The sequence below is a fragment of the Xyrauchen texanus genome, chromosome 6 (genome assembly GCF_025860055.1).
Source record: "Xyrauchen texanus isolate HMW12.3.18 chromosome 6, RBS_HiC_50CHRs, whole genome shotgun sequence".
Taxonomy (NCBI): Eukaryota; Metazoa; Chordata; class Actinopteri; order Cypriniformes; family Catostomidae; genus Xyrauchen; species Xyrauchen texanus.
In genome coordinates, this window is record NC_068281.1 from 1,653,823 (window position 1) to 1,678,799 (window position 24,977).

A 24,977-nucleotide genomic window follows, 5' to 3' on the forward strand; every position below is an offset into this window, starting at 1 on the left:
TTTACATTATGTTGCTTAAATGTGAAATAAAACAAAAACAAATGTTCTTAGTGGATAAAAATATGAGTGTACATGATTCTTTTGTGTGTTTTATTCGCTTCTGAGTAAAGGCACTTATTCATTCATGCGCGGTAACGGATCAGTTATATTTATAAATAAAATAAAACATTCTCAGAAGTTGTCGCAAAAGCACATTTATGCACTTTTTATAAAGCCGAGAATAAAGTAACATTCCAATAACCATTATTTTACCATGGTAACCATATTTTAAACATGGTATTTGTATTAAAACCATAGTAACCCCAAAATTAGCCATGGTTACGACAGTCATGATTACTACAATATTACTGTAGTAAAACAATGGTTAATTATTGTTATGGTGCGTTCACATACAACGCAAAGTAAATGTTCGCCTCGCATTGCTCGCGCGAGTTTTACCGCTGGATTATAAACGTGTGTTTAACGCAAACCCGCAAGTATTCCCGCTTCTCTTCCGGAAAAGGACAGGAGGCGGCTTCTACGACTTGGTTCATAGTAAAGTACAACCAATCGCCTGAATCAAGTAGACGCGCATATTTTCAGAACTTACCAGGTCGTCCGACTTCCTCGCTCACTTTCCTCCAAGCGATTACTTTTTTCGTTCGGTCTCTTTACATGTATGACGTCATGTCATACTATTCCGGGTGCGCACACACCGCTACAATGTTTCCATCCATTTTTCCAGATTTCTTCTGCTACTATGTCAGTGACATCCGGACAATCTCAATGCTAATAGGCTTTCGCGACAACGCGTCATGCGAATACGCGAATGATGCGAATGAAGCGATCTTGCGTGTTCGAGTTGCGCCATTCGCTTCATTATTTACGTCTTTTCACATCTTTGCATTGACTTTGTATGAAATGCATGCTTCGCGTTTTATGTGAACGCACCATAAGGGTTAAACTGTTTTTTATAAATAAATAATAAAAAATAGGCAAAGTCCCTTTAAGGCTGTGCGAGTCTCAAGTGAATCAGTGAATCATTTATTTGAACTAGTTCATTCACATGAACCGTCCGAAAGGACGGTTCATGTGATTTCAGTTCATGATTCAGTTTTCCCAACACTACATGAGAGAGAGAGGACGGTTCAGGTGAGTGTTTGATTACTCTCTCGCGTTCATGGTTGCGTTCACAACACAGCGTGACAAATGAAGCGTTATGTGGCGTTACGGTGCAACTCGTTGTAAATTGTAGCTTGTTACTGCTCTCACAGTTCTAAAGCATTTAGTAGCATCGCTACTTTTAGTTAGTTACTCCCGAACACATTTGCAAACCTCTTTACTTTCTGTTTCACCATGTTTTCTGTCCTTCATTCTGTAGGTGACGATTTCATCCTCGCAAACAAAATAAACCCCAGCGGTGTGTGGAATTCCCCCGTTTCTGAGGATTTTATGGTCAACTCGGAAGCTCACAGTCTAGACGCCTCCCCTCACGCAAATGCCACGGGTGTGTCTCCGAACCAAAGAGACGATGCAATCGTACAGCACCACATTGATGATGCGTACAGAACGGTCGAGTTCTCCCAGTGTTCCGCGAACCACATCGTTCCGCCAGCGGCCGATCACAGAGGCGACGGTGCGGCCGAGAGAAGCTCGCGCTGCCCTCAGTGCGGAAAGACATTCACGACGCGCTTCTACCTGAAGATCCACCAAAGGATCCACACGGGAGAGAGACCGTACACCTGCCCTCAGTGCAGCAAACGCTTCTATTGCAACTCACACCTGATTTCACACCAGCGCTCGCACACCGGAGAGAAACCATACAGTTGCGAAGAATGCGGCAAGTCTTATTCGCACTTAAACTCCCTTAAACTGCACCAGCGAAGCCACACCGAAGAGGAGGTGTACGGGTACTGGTAGCCCCACGACAAACCGAATCGACTTTTAATTACGTGCAGGATGTGAATCGGGCCTCTAGATGTCAACAATTCAATTTACAGCAGTTAAAATGGTAATTCTTGGTATCACGAATGGATCCACGACTAGTAAAAGTGCTACATTTTGACTTCTAATGTACGGAATTAATTCTAATAAATAGGAGTTTATTAAATAGGAGTGATTGACGGGTCATTGTGAACTTTTACTAGATTCTTTCTGATATCAAGAATGAGCGATTTAACTAGTAAAAATGGAATTTGTGATATCTATAATTCCTTTATCCTGCACGTCATCACGTGTGGAAACGGCGTCAAAACGCAATTATTGGCGTATAAAATCGTACTAGTTGAAACTGCAAATACGCATATCAGCAATGCACTTCTTACTACAATGCACTTCAATGCACTTCTTACTACGACAATTAATATCGATTATTGCATTGTTGCTAGCACAAATATTCATTCCTGATATCAACAATTGAAATACAACTTGTGAAAACGGCTTTATTAGTATTTACGATCACATATCTCAATACTGACGTCTGAAATTAGCATCGCCACTTATCAAAACCAAATTACAGATATCCAAAAATAGCTTTTTTAATAGTTGTAATTCAATCGTTGACATCAGGAATGGATGTTTTTACTAGTAAAAACGTAATAATTAATATTAGAAATTATGTTTTTTACCCATTGGTGAAATTTCACATTGGAATTTCTACTAGAATAAAATTATTTATAGATATTTGTATTTTAAATATTAAATAACGTAAATAACATATTGTGAAATTCTACTAGTGACGTTTTTTTTTTCGCTATTTGAAATTCCACGAGTGCGTTTCTGCGAGTAATTGGGTCATTTTCGGCTACACTGAAGAGGAGGTCAATTTACAGCAGTTAAAATGGTAATTCTCGGTATCATGAATGGATCCACGACTAGTTAAAGTGCTACATTTTGACTTAAGTAATTACATTAATCAATTTCTAGATATCTGGAATGCCGAATCGGACATGTTGAAATACATTTAGAGATCACAAATGAGATTTTTCGTTCGTTTTTTTATATCAAATATAATCGTTTTTTGTCAAAAATGGCTATTTTGTACTTGTAACAATGAAATTAACGATATATATAATATAATTGTTACTATTAAGACTTCGCTAATATGTGCATTTGGAATTCTAATGTACAGAATTAATTCTAATAATCCGTAATTGCATTTATTAAATAGGAGTGATTGACGGGTCATTGTGAACTTTTACTAGAGAATTTGTTTGATTTTTTTTAATACCGCGTTTACTAGTTAAAATTCCATTTATTTCTGTATTTCTGTGAGTTTTTACATTTTAATGATGAATTCACATTTTTACTAGTGCAAATATAATTAGTGAAATAAAAGAATTGCACATTCGTTAATAGTTATTCCATTCCTGATATCAAGAATGAGCGATTTAACTAGTAAAAATTTAATTTGTGATATCTATAATTCCTTTATCCTGCACGTGATCACGTGTGGAAACGGCGTCAAAACGCAATTATTAATATCTAAAATCGTACTAGTTGAAATTGCAAATACGCATATCAGCAATGCACTTCTTACTAGTAAAAATGACAATTAATATCGATTATTGCATTGTTGCTAGCACAAATATTCATTCCTGATATCAACAATTGAAATACAACTTGTGAAAACGGCTTTATTAGTATTTACGATCACATATCTCAATACTGACGTCTGAAATTAGCATCGCCACTTATCAAATCCAAATTACAGATATCCAAAAATTGATTTTTTATATTATTATTTTTTAATAATTGATATTAGAAATGATGTTTTTTACCCGTTGGTGAAATTTCACATTGGAATTTCTAAATATATAAAATTATTTATAGATATTTGTATTTTGAACATAAATAACATATTGTGAAATTCTACTAGTGACGTTTCTGCGAGTAATTAGGTCAGTTTTTTATATTCAAAAATGACCGTTTTTACTAATGCAAATGTAATTAAAATGAGCACTTTCACTAATAGTAATTCCATTCCTGATTTCAAGCATCTGCATTTTCACTAGTAAAAATTCTATAATTAATATCCTGCACGTGATTAAATGTCGAAAGGGTTTGCAACAGTTGCCCTTATTTAAACCAGTCGCACAATTTTCACTGCAAGACGGAGTTTGTTTATTTGCATAAAACACATTTGATATTGATACATTATTAGATACAATATGTTCTAAAAATAGAGTTTTTCATGCCTGATAATGTAACATTGCTGTCTGGTTGATTCTGCACCTGGTTATTGAAATTATTTCAGTTTTGAAATTTCACTTTTATTTCTATATTCACATTTTAAACATTAGTAGTTGCATATAACATTTGATATATTTTCTTTTATATGCATATCAAATAATTGTATAGCTTCTGGAAGGAGGATGGGTGCTAACTTTGTTACTTTTTATTTATTACTGTTATTGTTTTTGCTACTTTTACATTTTGTAATTGATCATTAAAATGAGTGAATCTAAATGACTTCCTGTTGTATCTTACTGACCCACTGATGCAGTAACAGCCGCCGTTATATTTATTGTAACTAAAAAATAATCCGCATAAGTAGATAAATTGTCACGTATGGATAGCAAGACTGACCAATGAAAGAAATAACAGATATAGCAGATGAGAGTCAGGAAATAGAAATAAAACAATTATATAGTAATAGATACTGTAAAGTAAAAAACAGAAAAGCGCTGTTTTCTGTTGCCGGATGATGTATTTCCTAATGAAATTGGGGCGGGGCTTAAACAGCCCGTGCCATTTTCAAAATCAGCCAATAAGCTTTCGCTTACGTCACACACATGTGCACACACACTACAGCATGGATTGAGCACTAGAGGTCTTCACGGGTCCAAAAAATGTGTGCCCGAACCCGAAGAGACCCGGAAATGTGCGATCCGGAACCAACACTGACCCGTCTGTTATTTGAAAGTTTGGACCCAGGCCCGTGCAGAACCGAGAAATGCCGTAAATGTACTTTCTGGAACTGACTCAGTCTATTATTTGCAAGTTTGGACCCGGACGGGACACACAGACCCGATTGAACCCGATTGGCACAGATCCCGCAGCTAACTGCTATTAACAAGTTCATTTAAAAAAGGTTGTGAAAATAAACCTTTGTGTCTTCCCTAATGTAACATTAGTGGCCTTCTCTCCTGTACCTGACCGTGACACAAACAATCATCCTCCTTGCCAAGAAAGATGGCATAATAACATATGTTAAGGGGTCTTGTGAGATTCAGTCATTCAGGATTGCTTTTAAGTGTTTCTAACAAAGGCATTTTTCTCCATTGTAGGCCTAGATAATAAAATCCTCGTTTCCTCATGAAATTTAAACGAGAGCCATTATTCAAATCCACTCACATATAATGTTTCAAAGACGGTTATAATCGTGTATATTGTACAACTGTAACACTGTTCACCAGCTGGATGCAGTTTATTTATTTCACGATATACACATTGTGTGTGTGTGTGTGTGTGTCTGTATGTGTGTGTGTGTGTCTGTCTGTATGTGTGTCTGTCTGTGTGTGTGTCTCTGTATGTGTGTCTGTCTGTATGTGTGTCTGTCTGTATGTGTGTCTCTCTGTGTGTGTGTGTCTGTCTGTATGTGTGTGTGTCTGTATGTGTGAGTGTGTGTCTGTATGTGTATGTGTGTGTGTCTGTATGTGTGTGTGTGTGTCTGTATGTGTGTGTGTGTGTCTGTATGTGTATGTGTGTGTGTGTCTATCTGTGTGTGTGTCTGTATGTGTGTGTGTCTGTATGTGTGAGTGTGTGTCTGTATGTGTATGTGTGTGTGTGTCTGTATGTGTGTCTGTATGTGTGTGTGTGTGTCTGTATGTGTATGTGTGTCTGTCTGTATGTGTGTGTGTCTGTATGTGTATGTGTCTGTCTGTATGTGTGTGTCTGTCTGTATGTGTGTGTGTCTGTCTGTATGTGTGTGTCTGTGTGTGTGTCTGTATGTGTATGTGTGTCTGTATGTGTGTGTGTGTCTGTCTGTGTGTGTGTCTGTATGTGTGAGTGAGTGTGTGTCTGTATGTGTGTGTGTGTCTGTATGTGTGTGTCTGTATGTGTGTCTGTCTGTATGTGTGTCTCTCTGTGTGTGTGTGTCTGTCTGTATGTGTGTGTGTCTATATGTGTGAGTGTGTGTCTGTATGTGTGTGTGTGTCTGTATGTGTGTCTGTCTGTATGTGTGTGTCTCTCTGTGTGTGTGTGTCTGTCTGTGTGTGTGTGTCTGTATGTGTGAGTGTGTGTCTGTATGTGTGTGTGTGTGTCTGTATGTGTGTCTGTCTGTATGTGTGTCTCTCTGTGTGTGTGTGTCTGTCTGTATGTGTGTGTGTCTGTATGTGAGTGTGTGTCTCTCTGTGTGTGTGTGTGTGTGTCTGTGTTTGTGTCAGTCTGTATGTGTGTGTCTGTATGTGTGAGTGTGTCTGTATGTGTGTCTGTCTGTGTGTGTGTGTGTCTGTATGTGTGTCTGTCTGTGTGTCTGTCTGTGTGTGTGTGTCTGTCTGTATGTGTGTGTGTGTCTGTATGTGTGAGTGTGTGTCTGTATGTGTGAGTGTGTCTGTATGTGACAGTTGTGACATTTGTGACTGATGTGACAGTTGTGACAGATGTGACAGTTGTGACAGATGTGACAGTTGTGACAGTTGTGACAGATGTGACAGTTGTGACAGTTGTGACAGATGTGACAGTTGTGACTGATGTGACATTTGTGACAGTTGTGACAGATGTGACAGTTGTGACAGTTGTGACAGATGTGACAGATGTGACTGATGTGACATTTGTGACAGTTGTGACAGATGTGACAGTTGTGACAGATGTGACAGTTGTGACAGATGTGACAGTTGTGACAGATGTGACAGATGTGACAGTTGTGACAGATGTGACAGTTGTGACAGTTGTGACAGATGTGACAGTTGTGACAGTTGTGACAGATGTGACAGTTGTGACAGTTGTGACAGATGTGACAGATGTGACAGTTGTGACAGATGTGACAGTTGTGACAGATGTGACAGATGTGACAGTTGTGACAGATGTGACAGTTGTGACAGATGTGACGTTTGTGACAGTTGTGACAGATGTGACAATTGTGACATTTGTGACAGTTGTGACAGATGTGACAGATGTGACCGATGTGACAGTTGTGACAGTTGTGACAGATGTGACAGTTGTGACAGTTGTGACAGATGTGACAGTTGTGACAGATGTGACAGATGTGACAGTTGTGACAGATGTGACAGTTGTGACAGTTGTGACAGATGTGACAGTTGTGACAGATGTGACAGTTGTGACAGATGTGACAGTTGTGACAGTTGTGACATTTGTGACTGATGTGACAGTTGTGACAGATGTGACAGTTGTGACAGATGTGACAGATGTGACAGATGTGACAGTTGTGACAGATGTGACAGTTGTGACAGATGTGACAGATGTGACAGATGTGACAGTTGTGACAGATGTGACAGTTGTGACAGTTGTGACATTTGTGACTGATGTGACAGTTGTGACAGATGTGACAGTTGTGACAGATGTGACAGATGTGACAGTTGTGACAGATGTGACAGATGTGACAGTTGTGACAGATGTGACAGATGTGACAGTTGTGACAGATGTGACAGTTGTGACAGTTGTGACAGATGTGACAGTTGTGACTGATGTGACATTTGTGACAGTTGTGACAGATGTGACAGATGTGACAGTTGTGACAGATGTGACAGTTGTGACAGTTGTGATTGATGTGACATTTGTGACAGTTGTGACAGATGTGACAGTTGTGACAGATGTGACATTTGTGACAGTTGTGACAGATGTGACAGATGTGACAGTTGTGACTGATGTGACATTTGTGACTGATGTGACATTTGTGACAGTTGTGACAGATGTGACAGATGTGACAGTTGTGACAGATGTGACAGTTGTTGATAGTTGTGACAGATGTGACAGTTGTGACAGATGTGACCGATGTGACAGATGTGACAGATGCGACAGTTGTGACAGTTGTTGACAGTTGTGACAGATGTGACAGTTGTGACAGATGTGACAGTTGTAAACAGTTGTGACAGATGTGACAGTTGTGACAGATGTGACAGTTGTAAACAGTTGTGACAGATGTGACAGTTGTGACAGATGTGACAGTTGTAAACAGTTGTGACAGATGTGACAGTTGTGAAAGATGTGACAGTTGTAAACAGTTGTGACAGATGTGACAGTTGTGACAGTTGTAAACAGTTGTGACAGTTGTGACAGATGTGACAGTTGTAAACAGTTGTGACAGTTGTGACAGATGTGACAGTTGTAAACAGTTGTGACAGATGTGACAGTTGTGACAGTTGTAAACAGTTGTGACAGTTGTGACAGATGTGACAGTTGTAAACAGTTGTGACAGATGTGACAGTTGTGACTGATGTGACAGTTGTAAACAGTTGTGACAGATGTGACAGATGTGACAGTTGTAAACAGTTGTGACAGATGTGACAGTTGTGACAGATGTGACAGATGTGACATTTGTGACAGATGTGACAGTTGTAAACAGTTGTGACAGATGTGACATTTGTGACAGTTGTAAACAGTTGTGACAGATGTGACAGTTGTAAACAGTTGTGACAGATGTGACAGTTGTAAACAGTTGTGACAGATGTGACAGATGTGACATTTGTGACAGATGTGACAGTTGTAAACAGTTGTGACAGATGTGACAGTTGTAAACAGTTGTGACAGATGTGACAGTTGTGACAGATGTGACAGTTGTAAACAGTTGTGACAGATGTGACAGTTGTAAACAGTTGTGACAGATGTGACAGTTGTGACAGATGTGACAGTTGTAAACAGTTGTGACATATGTGACAGTTGTGACTGATGTGACAGTTGTAAACAGTTGTGACAGTTGTGACAGTGTGTGTCACATCTGTCACAACTCTCTAACTCTGAATGATTTGACGAATATTTGCGAAATTAGCAAAATATTTTTTTAGGTACTTAAAAAAAATAAAGCCTATTTTAGGACTTTAAAAGGACCGTTTTTTTAAATAATAATCGGCCAAATCCTTGCCAAGGCCAATTTCAAAGCTAACATTTGATGTGTGCTATATCCAATCAAATATTTGTATTAACATTTTAATAGGCTTAATTTATTTAAAATAACTCATATATTTTAATAGTAATATATTTTAATAATATTTTGTGCACAGGGGCCCTGGGTAGCTCATTGAGTATTGACATGAGTTTGAATTCAGGGCGTGCTGAGTGACTCCAGTCAGGTCTCCATAGCAACCATATTGGCCCGGTTGCTAGGGAGGGTAGAGTCACATGGGGTAACCTCCTTGTGGTCACTATAATGTGGTTCTCGCTCTCGGTGGGGCGTGTGGTGAGTTGTGCGCGGATGCCGAGGAGAATAGCGTGAAGCCTCCGTGGTAACGCGCTCAACATGTCACGTGATAAGATGCGCAGATTGACGGTATTTTATAATGTATTTTCCTAGTTTAATATTGAAAGTCTGAAGGATAAACCACATACACACGATGAACGCCTGCTGAAAAGTTCCCAATTCACTTTTATTTAGACCTTCAAATGACAAAAGAAAAATCAAAGTTTGTTTTAATAAAAATCAACCCCTGAGTCATTAAAGTGCCCGAAGTTGGGGAAAAAAAAACCCCCATTGACTTACAATCTTGCTTGCAAGAGCAACAGACTCAGTTCAAGGTTTCCTCACATTAACAATGAACTTCACATTCAACAAAGAACTAAATGACTTTAATGCAATTGGCTCAAACTCAGCAGACATACATTACAATAATACTAACTATTGCCCCCCCCCATAGAGACAGAACGTTTATAGGGTACATTAATAGTCTTAATAGCAGACTATAAAAACTGACCCGAACAAACACACAAAACCCCAAACGGCAAACGAATGTATGTGAAACCACGTGGACTTCGGTCGTATTAGATTGCATTTATGATGTTTATGTGGGGGGTGGAGGCAGAACAGGAAGACCACTGTTGTCCTGGAAACGCGTTTCATCTGAAATCCCATACTGCTCCAGAGGATCCTATAATCACGACAGGAGATCACAAATAACATCAAAGCATATTCAGTTATATTCTATACATCACCGTGACCAATATTGCTCTTATTTGGATATCCGTGGGGTGCTTTTTGCATTAACGAGGGGTCGTTCACACCGAATCGTTGCGTCAATCAAAGCTAGAGGGAGCGTAACGTATAGAAGAGAACACGGGTGTCTCGAGACGCATCACTCCTGTGCGAGACATGCTGTAACTTTTTGTAATTTTTGTGATTGGTCTTTTCTTTTTTCATTTTTTACCCTCAAGTTCATACTGAGCTAAGGCTTGGACTCTTTGCGGTCAATATTGACCGGAACAGTCTTTACATTTATGCATTTGCCAGACGCTTTTATCCAAAGCGACTTACAGTGCACTTATTACAGGGACAATCCCCCCCGGAGCAACCTGGAGTTAAGTGTCTTGCTCAAGGACACAATGGTGGTGACTGTGGGGATCGAACCAGGAACCTTCTGAGTACCAATGTATTATACAGAGCACTTATTACAGGGACAATCCCCCCGGAGCAACCTGGAGTTAAGTGTCTTACTCAAGGACACAATGGTGGTGACTGTGGGGATCAAACCAGCAACCTTCTGATTACCAATGTATTATACAGAGCACTTATTACAGGGACAATCCCCCCGGAGCAACCTGGAGTTAAGTGTCTTACTCAAGGACACAATGGTGGTGGCTGTGGGGATCAAACCAGCAACCTTCTGATTACCAGTTATGTTCCTTAGCCCACTACGCCACCACCACGCCACCAACACTCTTTGTGTTACACATTTTTTCTAATACGTATAATATACATTTTTTGACACATTTTGTGTGTAACACCTCTTAAATAACTTCTTATAATTTTTTTTTTACCTAAATGAGCTTAAATGACACTTTTTTTAATATATTTTTTTAATTTAAAATAAGCCATTTTTTTTGTTAGCCTCACGTGAGTAAAAAGCTCATTTAAGCACCTATTTAAACATGCATTAGGGGCATTGCTGCCATCGGCTGAAAAAAACATGACAAAAAAAAAAAAAAGATAATTTCATTGCAATGACAAGTATAGCCTATAGGTGGCCTCAGTGTTCCCCTTATTGTTGCCTGGTCACTGAAACTCAATTTTGAGATATTATCACAAGTAATGCATTATTAGAAATTTCACATTCTTATTCTGCTGTTGAAAGTAATCCAGAGCATGAATTTATATAATTCGTTAGCGATCAAGTAACAGCTGCGCCCCGTTTGACTGAGAGGCGGCGGATGTGTAATGTTGGTATTGTGATAATGTATAGACTTTATTGTACATCTTGATGCAATAACATGATGGAAAAAGTATCTCTCATTCTATAGAACAATTATTTGACTTCCATACGTAACATAAAATAATTAACATATGACAACAGTCTTCTAAAGGTGTTCCGGAGAGAGAGAGAGTTACAGGCAGCTGCCCAGCATGTGTTTGTCTTTTTGTTTAAGTTTGTTATTAAACTATAATTTATATTGTTAAGCCAGTTCTCGCCGCCTCCTTTCCATTGAACTTCATTACACTGGTGCCGAAACATGGGAAGGAGGAGGGATGTGTCGTCTTCGCCACTACCATCCACCCCTACGGAGCAGCCACGGCCATCTGCCAGGGGACGGAGGAGCCCGACCGCCTGAGAGCGGAGGAACGGCTGCCGACCGCGAGGGGAGGGTCCTAGCCGACCGCCTGGAGCGGGAGAACTGCTGCCAGGAGCTGAGGAGGCCCCTACCAGCCGCTAGAACACGGCGGGGTTGAGAGGACCGGCGAGGGGCTCCTGGCCGACCGCCTGGAGTGGGAGAACCGCTGCCAGGGGTGGATGAGACCCCTACCAGCCACTAGAACGCGGCGGGGTTGAGAGGACCGCCGACCGCAAGCAGGGAGGGGCTCCTGGCCGACTGCCTGGAGTGGGAGAACTGCTGCCAGGGCCGGAGGAGACCCCTACCAGCCACTAGAATGCAGAGGAGTTGAGAGGACCGGCTACCATGAGCGGGGAGGGGCTCCTGGCTGACCGCCTGGAGCGGGAGAACCGCTGCTAGGGGTGGATGAGACCCCTACCAGCCACTAGAATGCGGAGGGGTCGAGAGAACCGCTGACCGCGAGCAGGGAGGGGCTCCTGGAGCGGAAGAACCGCTGCCAGGGGTGGGTAAGATCCCTTCCGATCCACCGAAAACGCGGTGGGGCATTTCGTCCGCCAGGGGCCGGAGGACTGCATTAAATCTGCCCGGGGAGGCGTGGCTGTCATCCACTAGAGGGTGGAGGAGTGGCCGAGGACCAAGCTACGGCGTATCGGAGAACCGGCGAGTACGTTTTGTTTCTTCTCTCTCCTCTCTCTCTCCTGCTGTCGCTCCGTGATGCTGCACACCCACCCCTAATCAAGCTAATCAAGGGATAAAGGGATAAAGGGACCGGAGGCAGCAGTTCCAGAGAGAGAGAGTTACGGGCAGCTGCCCGGCATATGTTTGTCTTTTTGTTTAAGTTTGTTTTTAAACTATGATTTATATTGTTAAGATGGTTCTCGCCGCCTCCTTTCCACTGAACTTCATTACAGCTGTAATGAAGAGCGTTTTTTGAAACGGAAGGTGGAAGCAAACGCCATTCCAATGTGGATGAGAGGCGTAAACACAGCAAATGGTTTCCATTTTCAAACAAAATCGTACAAGTGCATATCTCAATGTCACAACCTAAAATTCAACACTATTCTTTTGCTGCCTTACAGCGCTGCTGTTTTCGTTCAGGAAATGCAAATCGAGTCAAGATTGTTACCATGTCCCTCTCACCTTGCCAGTCAATCGATGGATTTCCGTGCGGTAGAAGATGATATTCTTGCGCATGAATTCATAACTGTAATACAGAATCAGATTTCGGTTCATTACGATGAAATGCACAGAATCACAGGTGAAGTAAGTGTGTAACACACCTCGCTTTAATGATGGCATCAATCCACTCAACACACTGCTGCTCTGAGTCGCACTCAAACAGATACTTCCGTGCCGCTTCATCAAGAAACACTGGAAAACAGTAAAGACATGCAGAGAGTTGCACATTAACTGGCAAACTTTCTCTTTTATAGATCAATTCAAAGAAAATGTGTTTAATGCCAAATGCTTCCGTCAGGGCTGGACTGGGAAGAGAAACCGGCCCGGGATTTTACATAGCAACTGGCCCAAACATAGGATTTTACATAGCAACTTGCATATCGCGGCGCCGTTTTGAATAATGTGGCGGCTCATTTAAGCTTATCGCAGCCGACCCACCGGCCCGCTCGGTTGTCCCAATGGCCAGTCCGCCCCTGAACGGCCCCAAAGTGCGCCGGCCCACCAGGAAAATACCAGGTATGCCAGATTACCAGTCCAGCCCTGGCTTCCGTGGACACTGAGAGTTTGAGTCTAAGTCAGATAAGGAAGTGATAGACATGCAAAAGTGTTCAAACAGACAAATGTTCGTCTGCTAGGGTTACAAATACATTTTTATCAGATAGATGCACTTAAAATTGACAGACTTTCTCTTCCACGAAAACAGCCCAAAACTATTGATGACATCATCCTGCACTCAGGGGAGTTTCCAGATTTTTGCCCAATAAAATGAACTGAAGAATGTGACTGTCCCTCCCCCAATACAAACTGCCTATGACAAGCGATAAAAACTAACTAATCATAGTTCAACATAATCATGGCTGTGATGCAAACTAAAGGCTTTTAGCTGTTAAAACTGGGTGAGGCCTACGAGGAAATGGGGAAACACGTCAACACAGGGAAAAAAAAAAGTGCACCCGCCAAGACTTTCATTTCAAGCACGTGTTGTGTAGGAAATTTCTACGATGGTAATGTGGCAATAAATGTTCACCAATAGAGAACACATGGTGGTCTTCTCTCTCCACTCGACACTGCTCCAACAGCAGAGCTCCAATGGGCTGAAAACACAAGCAAATAAAAAAGAAAAGAAATTAAACTCATCGTGGTCGTGACACCATTAAGGTTCAGATCAGACGGCGAGTCGAATAAACGCTGTGCTCACCTCATCCTCATCAGTGCGAAAATAAAACAGGAAATTAACAATCAGCTTCACTAGACGCTTCTTCACAACTGTTAAGAGACATGGAATAAAAAGTGAGAGAAAAAATCTTGTTAAAAATTATCAACAACAAAGTCTAAATTAAAAACTCAAATGATTGGCCTGATTATAAACGTAATACTGCTTAGCAGAGCCTAAATGTTATTTTTCTTTCAATAAAATTATGTCGTTCAAGTCACACGACTTTTCTTTCGCCGAAGTCAAACACTTGTTTGTTTTTGATCATTTATTCAGACATGCATTGTCATTACGTGCCAATTAAATTGATAAAATCGGATACAATTAAACTGGGATTGCACATAGGACTAATGGTCAACCGATATTGTATTTGGCCGATTCAAATGTTAAATATAATTTAACAACAGCAAATCAGATGAACACAAAATTTCGGAAGTGAAACAAACACTTATTTTATGCGAGTGTAACGGGAACCAGCTGATGAGTAGCTGTGCAGTGTGACGCTAGAGGCTGTAGCCTTTAGCATTAATGTTAGCACACCCACCTCCCATGCTGGAGACGCCAGTTCGAGTCCCGTTCGGAGCGGGGCGATGGGAGTGAGGTTTAGGGGGGTGCATGTAATGGTGGCCAGGTGATAGATAGCTGTGCAGTGTGATTCTAGGGGCTGTAGCCTTTAGCCTCCTTGTTAGCGTACCCGCCTCCCATGCTGGAGACGCCAGTTCGAGTCCCGTACGGAGCGGGTAGAAAAGGAGAGTTACAGTGGTGCCGTGACCCAGATGGGAGTGAGATTTAGGTGGGTGAGCATAACGGTAGCCAGCTGATAGAAAGCTGTACAATGTGATGCTAGAGGCTGTAGCCTTTAGCCTCCTTGTTAGCACACCCGCCTCCCATGCTGGAAACGCCAGTTTGAGTCCCGTTCGGAGCGGGGCGACCAGGGCCGGATACAATGGTGCCGTGACCCGGATGGGAGTGAGGTTCAGGGGGGGTGAGCGTAACTGTAGCCAGCTGGTAGATAGCTGTGCAATGTGTATAAACCTCACTCTCCTGACCTTAAGAGGTGCACTAGCGACTGACACTAGAGGCTGTAACATTTAGCCTCCTTGTTAGCGTACCCGCCTCCCATGCTGGAGACGCCAGTTCGAGTCCTGTACGGAGCGGGTAGAACAGGAGCATTGCAGTGGGGCCGTGACCCGGATGGGAGTGAGGTTTAGGGGGTGAGCGTAACGGTAGCCAGCTGATAGCTAGCTGTGCAGTGTGATGCTAGAGGCTGTAGCCTTTAGCCTCCTTGTTAGCACACCCGCCTCCCATGCTGGAGACGCCGGTGCGAGTCCCGTACAGAGCGGGTAGAACAGGAGCATTACCGTGGTGCCGTGACCCGGATGGGAGTGAGGTTTAGGGGGGGTGAGCGTAACGGTAGCCAGCTGATAGATAGCTGTGCAATGTGTATAAACCTCACTCTCCTGACCTCAAGAGGTGCACTAACGACTGACGCTAGTATATTGGTAGTTTTTGGAACTGACAAAAGGGAAAGTTAACCCTTCTGTTAATCGGCCAAGCAGACATGATGCCCAGTCTGTATAAAAGTTAAAAAACACTATAATTTCAAAATACACTATACATTTCATGTGTATATGTGTATATATATATAAATATATAGGCCTACTAATGTTAGTCAATAAACAACACATCATAAGATTATGATGCACAGACATAATTCGTTTCATTAGACTAAAATGTAAACATATTTACACAGTAAGTTGATATGGAAACTACTAGGCTATATATTTGTAAATTAACCTATAACTAAATTAAGTTTTAAATTAACTACGCTTAGGCCTGCCACGATTATTATTATTATTATTACAAGAGACAGAAATGTAAGAATAACTACAAAAATAAATAAATGTGGGAATATTTAAATATGGGAATAAATAAATGAAAAAAGGAGAAATAAAAAAAAGTTTACAAGAATAAAAATTAAAATAGAAAATAATAAATAAAGGGGAAAAAAAGTCATACAAAAATACATTTAATTAAAAACAAATTATTTTTGTTTTATCAAGACATTTATTCCTTTATTTATTTTCTTATTATTTCATTTATTTATTATATTTGCAGGGTTCGTCCTCCATATTTTTGACAACATTTAGGAGTACACTAATACATAGATAACCTCAACGCTTAACGACATGGACTAAACCAGACAAAACACCCAGATTGATTTCATGGGGTCTTTAAAGGCTGTCAGTGTGACTCTTACCGTCCCCTTTATTCGGACCTCTCATGCCCAGCTCGGCCGCTCTCTCTGACGGCTGGCGGCTCAGGAACACCAGCTCCTTCTCGTTAAAGCGCATTTCCAGCTCTTAAACACCAGCTCCGAATCATTAAATCGCATTTGATCAGTTCCCGCCTTTTTTCCAGTCTCGCGCCAAAGTCTCATCAGACACTCCACGTCATGTCGATCATCGAGCTGCTGTCGTGTTCAGCCTGATTCTGCTGTGCCCGCTTCTGTAATGCCAAATAAACTGAATTAAAGTGTCTAATGCTGTTTAACCACACATGCACGTTCAATACACAATCGTTCACTCACACACCCAAACACACACTGTAGCAGCAGGAACCAAACCGCACTCAGTCTGTAGAGGGCGCTGATTTCACACAGGCTTTGGACAAAATAACATTACAATTAAATAAAACATTGTATTACCATCTGATGTCATCACTGCATGCTGATGTAACTTTAAACAATGCAAAACACCCTGTCAATATACCATGGGACTAGCACAGTATTTTATTTTTTATTTGTCTATATTTGCAATTTTTGTGCTATTATGCAGCAACACACACAAACATGTAATATTATTTATTTATTTGCCAAATTACTTTATTATGTCTTTATGCAAAATACAGTGTCACTGTACCATGGTTCCAACACGGTATTTGATTTATTTATTTGTTATATGATTTATTTATTTATAACCATTTTTGCAAAGTTTTGTTCTATTATGCAACAACATATAAAACATATATTATTATTATTTGACAAATTACTGTATTATGACTATGCAAAATGCCATGCCACTGTATTTGTACTGTCACTGTACTTTTATAATAACATGCATACATGTCTTATTATTATTATTATTATTATTAATTTAAACTTTTTTTTAATTACTGTATTATGCTTTCGTGCAAAATATAATGTCACTGTAACCTGGAAACAACACAGTATTTGATTTATATATTTAATTTTTATTTGATTTTATATATGTTTTTTTGCCTTTTTTTTTTTTGTACAATTATGCAAGAACATATATAAAAAATATTATTATTATTTTCATTACAATTATTGTATTATGACTTTATGCAAAATACCATGTCACTGTATGCTGGTACCAACTCAGTATTTTATTCATTTATTTATTTATTTTTATATTATTTTATTTATTTATTTTTTTGCAATTGTGTGTACTATTATGACACAACATATAAAACATGAATTATGATTATTTTTATTATTATTTTACAAATGACTGTATTATGACTATGCAAAATACCTTGTCACTGTATTTATACTGTCACTGTACATTTATAATAACACAAAATGTCTTATTATTATTATTAATTATTTTAAATTAATTGATTATGCCTTTATGCAAAATACCATGTCACTGTACCCTGGTACCGACACAGTCTTTTATTAATTCTTTTAATTTCCATTTTTGCCATTTTTGTGTAGCCTACTATTATGCAACAACATATAAAAAACTTATTATTATTATTATTCAAATGACTGTATTATGAATTTATGCAAAATACAGTGTCACTGTACCATGGTATCAACACAGTATTTGATGTATTTATTTAATTTGATTTATTTATTTTTTTGCTATTTTTTTTGTACTATTATGCAACAACATAACACAAATTACCTTTATGCAAAACACCCTGTCACTATACCACGGTACCAATACTGTCACTGTAGTTTTATAATAACATAAAAACATGTTTTATTATTATTAATAATAATTTGTATTTTTATAAATTACTGTATTATGCCTGTATGCAAAATACCATATCACTATTCACAACTTAGTGTTTTTAATTTATTAATTAATTCGCTATTTTTGTACTATTATGCAACAAAATACAATTATCATCTCCTTACAAATATTTATATAAACTTTAAATCTATTTTTCTTTTCGAGAAAATAAAATACGTGTTAAAAACAACATACAATATCAGTATCAACAATTAAATACAATTTAACCCACCGGTTTTAGTGCTGTTTTCTGTTGTTCGTGTGAAAACAAAAGGAGCCGGAAGTGCGTCACTCGCGCATACCGGAGCACCAGAATCAGTGTGAGCTGGACGTTTGGGTAAACATGTTTTTACATTCATTTCCAGCGCAAAGTAAGATTTGTTTGTACTTTTATATTACAGATGTAATACATTACACTAAGTATAACTCGGGTTGTTCAGTTTGAGCTTTTGTTTGTGTAATTATTCTGTTCTTTGAAAGCGAAGCTTTGAATCAGAGTCAACTCGATGCTTTTTACACAGTAACTTTAATATATTTCATTATATTGGGATGTGATGTCTATAGTTTAATATTTAGAACATTTATGTCCCATTTAAACACAGATGGGCTTTATGAAAAATGGCACAATTATACAGATGGTCAATAAATCTCAAGGATCAGTACATTAAAAACAATGTACCTTAAAGGGGCTTTTGCTTGTAACAATTGCCCCTGAGATCCTCTTATAATATTGCATAACGTTTTTCATGACCAATTTCCACCCCCTCTGTGACCTATACATTTATAAATGAAATTACATTTGGAAGAGTTGTTTAATTGTAAATGACCTCCTATTAGTGAGGTCATTGCACAGTTTTTATATGGGCAATTTCTGCTGCTCTCATTAAATCTCTTTAATTAAAAAGAGCAAGAACAGCATGTTTCTCGATCACGCTCTGTCAGTGTGTTTTCCCTCTCTGATGATTCTAGGATCTGCTGTGTGACGGTCCGGATCTGTCATCATGGATTTCCAGCACAGAGCGGGAGGGAAAACGGGCAGCGGTGGCGTCGCCTCTTCGTCCGAGAGCAACCGAGACCGGCGTGAGCGACTGCGACAGCTCGCCTTAGAGACCATAGACATCAATAAAGATCCATACTTCATGAAAAACCATTTGGGCTCATATGAGTGTAAACTGTGTCTCACACTGCACAATAACGAGGTGTGAAGCTTTGACAAATATTAAACTTTATGAACATAAATGCTTTATTGTGATTTCTCATTGTGTTTACGGCTTTTTCTCTTCTAGGGAAGTTATCTAGCTCACACACAGGGAAAAAAGCACCAGACTAACCTGTAAGTATATGAATATATCAGGAGGATGGTGGTAAATGTATGAATGCTTGAATGTCTTATCTGTATCCTTCTACCTCAGAGCGAGACGAGCCGCAAAAGAGGCGAAGGACGCTCCAGCACAACCGGCTCCAGAGAAAGTGAAGGTTGAAGTGAAGAAATTTGTCAAGATTGGCCGGCCGGGTTATAAAGGTATGTGACAATGGCTGAATGACAGTAACAGTAAAAGTTTGGGATATCTAATCTAAAGCATCAATATCACAACTGTGTTAATATGAAGAAGCTCAGCAAATGCGATCCGAGGTACAGAGGATTCGATTTAAAATATTTAAACGTTTTAAAAGGGAGCTATTATGCAAAATGGACTTTGTCATGGTGATTGTACATAAATTTGAGTCGGCAGTGTGTGTACACAAATGTTAAAAGTCGTCTTATGATTCTATTAATCATAAACAGTGTGTCAAAATGAACGCTTTTCATTTCTGGTCTAAAGTGACGTCACGTTAGATCAGGCCACGCCCACGACTGGCAACAGACTCCGCCCTATTAACATAGCTCCTCCCCTGAGTGATGTACACACAGTCTGCTGGAGCAGATACAGTGAGAAGAATAATGTCTCATAAGTGTCTGTTGTTGCTGTAAAAGTGAACATAAGAGTCTTCATGTACTCCCGGCATCAGAGACACTGAAGACGCAGTGGACAAGCTGGACTGGTAGTCTGGTGTACCGGGCATTTTTCCGGTGGGCCGACTCAATTTGGGGCTGATCAGGGGCGGACTGGCCATCGGGAGAATCGAGCGGGCCGGTGAGTCGGCCACGAAACGGGCCGCGATAAGCTAAAATGAGCTGCCTTGTTATACAATACAGACCACATAACGGTGCCGCGATATGCAGAGAAGGACAGCGAACACCCCCCCGCTCAACTTTTGGGCAGTTGCGGTGTAAAATGACGGGACGATTTCTCTTCCCAGTCCTGCCTGAACTCCGGTATTTACGCTGTCAGTCATATCGGTTCTGATTTGTTGTTGCTGTAGTAACCGAAGCACGAGCTGTAAAGGCACAGCCCTCTTCTGGAAAGGGGGCGGGGAGCAGCAGCTCATTTGCATTTAAAGAGACACACACGAAATCAGCGTGTTTTTGATTCCACCCAAAAAGAGGCGTTTATAACATGATATAATAAATGAACCAGTTTTGATGGCTCTTGTCTTGATGTTGAGGATGATTAAGTTGTAGCTCGTTATCTACCTTACTAAGGTTGAAAAGAGGCATTGTGTGTATTTTAACAATGTTTCGCTTATGAGTTATTGATCCGGGAAGTGCGAATCTGTCAATAGGATTTCAACTCATAAAAAAAGACGGTGTGGTGGTTTCCAGGAGCACAATACAACAATACTTTAACAAAAATGAGCTGCATGGTCGAGTTGCCAGAAAGAAGCCTTTACTGTGCCAATGCCACAAAAAATCCTGGGTACAATATCCCCGACAACACTCCTCACAGCTTCTGGCACGCTGTTGTTTGGAGTGACGAGACCAAAATAGAGCTTTATGGTAACAACCGTAAGCGCTATGTTTGGAAAGGGGTCAACAAGGCCTATAGTTAAAAGAATACCATCCCCACTGTGAAGCATGATGGGGCTCACTGATGTTTTGGGGGGGCGGGGGGTGAGCTCTAAAGGCACGGGGAATCTTGTGAAAATTGACAGACAATTTGCATTCTTCTGGGACGGTCTTGGACTTCCTAGCATAACAATGACCCAAAGCACCAGGCCAAGTTCACCCTCCAGTGGTGACCGCAGAACCAGGTGAAGGTTCTGGAGTGGCCATCGCACTCTCCTGACCTTAATAGCATCGAGCCACTCTTGGGGAGACTTTCTCAAACATGCGGTTCATTCAAGACCACCAAAGACGTTGCAAGACCTTGAGGCATTTTGCCAAGACGAATGGGCAGCTGCAAGAATTCGGGGCCTCACAGACCACTATTACAAAAGACTGCACGCTGTCATTGATGCTAACGGTGGCAACGCACCGTATTAAGAACTAAGGGTGTGCAAACTTTTGTGCACAACTGTAAGTATATTTTTAGATTGACTTATTTGGATTGTATTTATAGACAAAGAATCATGACACCATTGATTAAGAACCTATGCTAAATAAATGTTTCTTCCCCGTAGTAACAAAACAGAGGGATCCAGAGACTGGACAGCAAAGTCTGCTATTCCAGGTAAGTCCAGCAGTTTCTCTCCAGCTTTGTTGAGGAACTGAATGTTATGTTTACACTCCAGCTAGTTCAGCTTGTTCTCTTTGTAAATGATATGCATGTTTTAGTTTTCATCCTAAACTCTGTCCCTGCCCTTCAGATTGACTATCCAGAGATAGCGGAAGGCATCGGGCCGCGGCATCGCTTCATGTCGGCGTACGAACAGAGAATCGAACCTCCCGATCGCCGTTGGCAGTACTTGCTGTTTGCAGCTGAGCCGTATGAAACCATCTCATTCAAGGTTTGTCTCACCGTGTGGGTGAAGTACCTCCGATGTGAAGATCCATTAAACTGGGCATGTTGGTTTGCTTGAATAAGTTGGGAAGGTGTAGCCAGATGCCCCAAATAATTGAGTTGTGAATGAAAATATAATTATGTTTGTTAAAATAAGCCACCTGTTGGGGGTCCTTGGTGACTATCGCACCTGGAGTGACATGTTTGAATCCAGGGTGTGCTGAGTGACTCCAGCCAGGTCTCCTAGGCAAATTGTCGCGGTTGCTAGGGAGGGTAGAGTCACATGGCGTAACCTCCTCGTGGTGGTGATTAGTGGTTCTCGCTCACAATGGGGCGTGTGGTGAGTTGTGTGTGTATCGTGGAGAGTAGCATGAGCCTCCACATGCTGTGAGTCTCCTAAGCAACCAAATTGGCCTGGTTGCTAGGGAGGGTAGAGTCACATGGGGTAACCTCCTCGTGGTGGTGATTAGTGGTTCTCGCTCTCAATGGGGCGTGTGGTGAGTTGTGTGTGGATCGTGGAGAGTAGCATGAGCCTCCACATGCTGTGAGTCTCCTAAGCAACCAAATTGGCCTGGTTGCTAGGGAGGGTAGAGTCACATGGGGTAACCTCCTCGTGGTGGTGATTAGTGGTTCTCTCAATGGGGCGTGTGGTGAGTTGTGTGTGGATCGTGGAGAGTAGCATGAGCCTCCACATGCTGTGAGTCTCCGCAGATGCACAACGAGTCACGTGATTAGACGCGTGGATTGACGGTTTCAGACGCGGATGCAACTGAGACTCGTCCACCACCACCCGGATTGAGGCGAGTAACCGAACCACCACGAGGACCTGCTAAGTAGTGGGAATTGGGCGTTCCAAAATTGAGTAGAAAAAAGCCACCTGTCAATTATTTGCATCTTGGTTAAAGAAAGTTAGTGAGGATTAATATGTCATGGGTTTTTCGTGTATTCCTCTCATTGTGTCTGTTATGTTTTCAGGTCCCCAGTCGAGAAATTGATAAAGGAGAGACTCGATTTTGGAGTCATTGGAACAGAGAAACAAAACAGGTATATGAATGTCTGAATGTTTGGTTCACCATTCCACAAATCAAAACGGTCAGATGTCAATATGTCAGTTTTGTATCTCTCGTTGTTTTCCAGTTCTTTCTGCAGTTTCACTTTAAGATGGAGAAATCGATGCCCCCTCCAATTGGTCAAGTATCATCAGTGGGTGTCAAGCGCCCACCGTCACTCATCACTGGACTCGGGCCACGCCCACCCAGCAACTCCATGCCACCCCCACCACCCGGAGGCATGCCAGGAATGCCACCTTTGCCTCCCGGTGCTCCTGTCATGCCTCAGATGCCCCCACAAATGCCCCCTCCAGGTGCCCTCCCCCCACACATGAGACCCCCCCTCCCCAGTAACTGAATAGCTGAACATCCACGAGCGTCTCTGTGAATGATTTCGTACAGTTTTATCCCTTGAGATGCCGCGGGCACATTTGTACAAATCTTGATGTATTAAAGGCTTGTTTAAAGAATTGATTCGTCTTTGTAGGGTATGCATATGTGTCTGGCACCACTGAGAGTCAAGTCAGAACAGCCCAACCAATGTTCAACTGATCTTATGTTTTGTTTATTATTAAAAGAAAGAAAAACATCTTTGTGGTTGTTTTTTTTCATGCCTGTTTTGTTTGAATGCTCATCATATAAATCAGTGTTTCCCCAACACCTCTATCCCACATCGGCAAACCATCATCGATAGTTTTCCTTTTCAAGAACTTGTCCGTGTTTTCCGTCCGTCTTGGTAGCATTTACTCGTTATGTTTGAATATTCGGCTATGCAAATAACACAAGTCATGTAGGCACGCTGTTTAATGAGGTCGCCGTTGGTAAGAGCACTAATCAAGTAAAGATAAAACAACAAATTTGCTTCTTTTTGCCACAACAAGGGGCCTAATTAAAATAGTCTATGCATAGGCGACATGGGCAGCCACCCGGGGCGGCACGGTTTTAAACCAATAATCAGTGCCGAATCTGCGACCCAGTCCACGCTTCTCGAAGCTCTGTTTATGATGATCTGCGCGGCTAAGCGCTCAAGACCGGCCCAGTATAAATGCCGTGCTGACTGATCCGTGTAGAGCATTTCCTTTCGCTTTCGGAGCATTTGCGAAATAAAAATCGCTAGCGCACAATCAGAGAGTCGGCTGACTTTGTAGTCACACCAGTGTGACCTCTTGCCAAGTTTAATCCCACTGTTATGAACAACGGCCCCAAAATTAGTCGCAGTCTTGAGCCCGGATTTATTTTGTGCAGTCTGATCCTTTTCCGCGGCACACAGCGGTTGGGGTATCAATCAGACTTTTATCTGCTTTGTCAGTTTGTCCATTTTATATGGACAAGTACAATTCTGTCCATATAGGGTTGTAGGCTAAGTATTATTCCCATCAAACTTTGCTTTTGTGACCAGGACAGTGATAGTTTGAACTTTACCAATTTCCAATGAGAAAATGGGCGAATTTGTGTCTTATTTCACATGAAGTCCAAAAAAAACAACATATGAATCGAAATGAACGTGTATTTATACTAAAGTTATACAAAAATGACCTGAGAGGTTTACGAGTACACTGTAAATCACTTTTACGAATCGGCCCCCAAATGTAGTGTCCCATCATGTTCCCGTTATACTGTCCTTGGTAGCGGCGTTCAAAGAGCAGTATATCCTGATGGAAGCGCTCGCCTTGCTCCTCCGAGTACGCTCCCATGTTCTGCTTGAATTCATCAAGATGAGCATCAAGGATGTGCACTCTGTGGGACGTCCTACAGTCCATTGTGCCGTAGTTCTTCACCAGAGTCTCAACCAGCTCCACTTAGTTTTCGGCCTTGTGATTGCCCAGGAAGCCCTGAACCACTGCGACAAATCTGTTCCAAGCTGCTGTCTCCTTACTAGTGAGCTTCTTGGGGAATTCACTGCACTCCAGGATCTTCTTTATCTGTGGTCTGACGAAGACACCGGCTTTGACCTCAGACAACTCAGGAAAGATGTCTT

General features: G+C 41.1%; 3 protein-coding genes across 5 annotated transcripts; 2 read left to right on the forward strand and 1 right to left on the reverse strand.

Moving 5' to 3' along the window:
* Nucleotides 1-1,116: 1,116 nt before the first annotated feature.
* On the forward strand, nt 1,117-4,432 carry LOC127645826 (zinc finger protein 572-like). Its single transcript, XM_052129510.1, has 2 exons — nt 1,117-1,131; nt 1,361-4,432. The coding sequence occupies exon 2, from the start codon at nt 1,432-1,434 to the stop codon at nt 1,897-1,899; it is 468 nt and encodes a 155-aa protein (XP_051985470.1). The 5' UTR covers nt 1,117-1,131; nt 1,361-1,431; the 3' UTR covers nt 1,900-4,432.
* A 5,084-nt stretch (nt 4,433-9,516) lies between these two features.
* LOC127645825 (pleckstrin homology domain-containing family J member 1-like) lies at nt 9,517-18,391 on the reverse strand. Of its 2 annotated transcripts, XM_052129508.1 has the most exons (7): nt 18,362-18,391; nt 16,347-16,594; nt 14,072-14,139; nt 13,901-13,967; nt 12,975-13,065; nt 12,835-12,898; nt 9,517-10,019 (listed from the first exon to the last, which is right to left on the reverse strand). In XM_052129508.1, exons 2-7 carry the CDS (start codon nt 16,438-16,440, stop codon nt 9,933-9,935), a joined length of 471 nt encoding a protein of 156 aa, XP_051985468.1. In that variant the 5' UTR covers nt 16,441-16,594; nt 18,362-18,391; the 3' UTR covers nt 9,517-9,932. The 2 variants fall into 2 exon arrangements, with proteins under 2 accessions (XP_051985468.1, XP_051985469.1); XM_052129509.1 differs by lacking the exon at nt 18,362-18,391 and having other exon boundaries at nt 16,347-16,686.
* On the forward strand, nt 18,390-23,588 carry LOC127645809 (splicing factor 3A subunit 2-like). Of its 2 annotated transcripts, none has more exons than XM_052129485.1 (8): nt 18,390-18,466; nt 19,099-19,328; nt 19,416-19,462; nt 19,542-19,651; nt 21,631-21,680; nt 21,817-21,957; nt 22,926-22,994; nt 23,088-23,588. In XM_052129485.1, exons 2-8 carry the CDS (start codon nt 19,131-19,133, stop codon nt 23,355-23,357), a joined length of 885 nt encoding a protein of 294 aa, XP_051985445.1. In that variant the 5' UTR covers nt 18,390-18,466; nt 19,099-19,130; the 3' UTR covers nt 23,358-23,588. The 2 variants fall into 2 exon arrangements, with proteins under 2 accessions (XP_051985445.1, XP_051985446.1); XM_052129486.1 differs by having other exon boundaries at nt 18,412-18,500.
* The last annotated feature ends 1,389 nt before the right edge of the window (nt 23,589-24,977 follow it).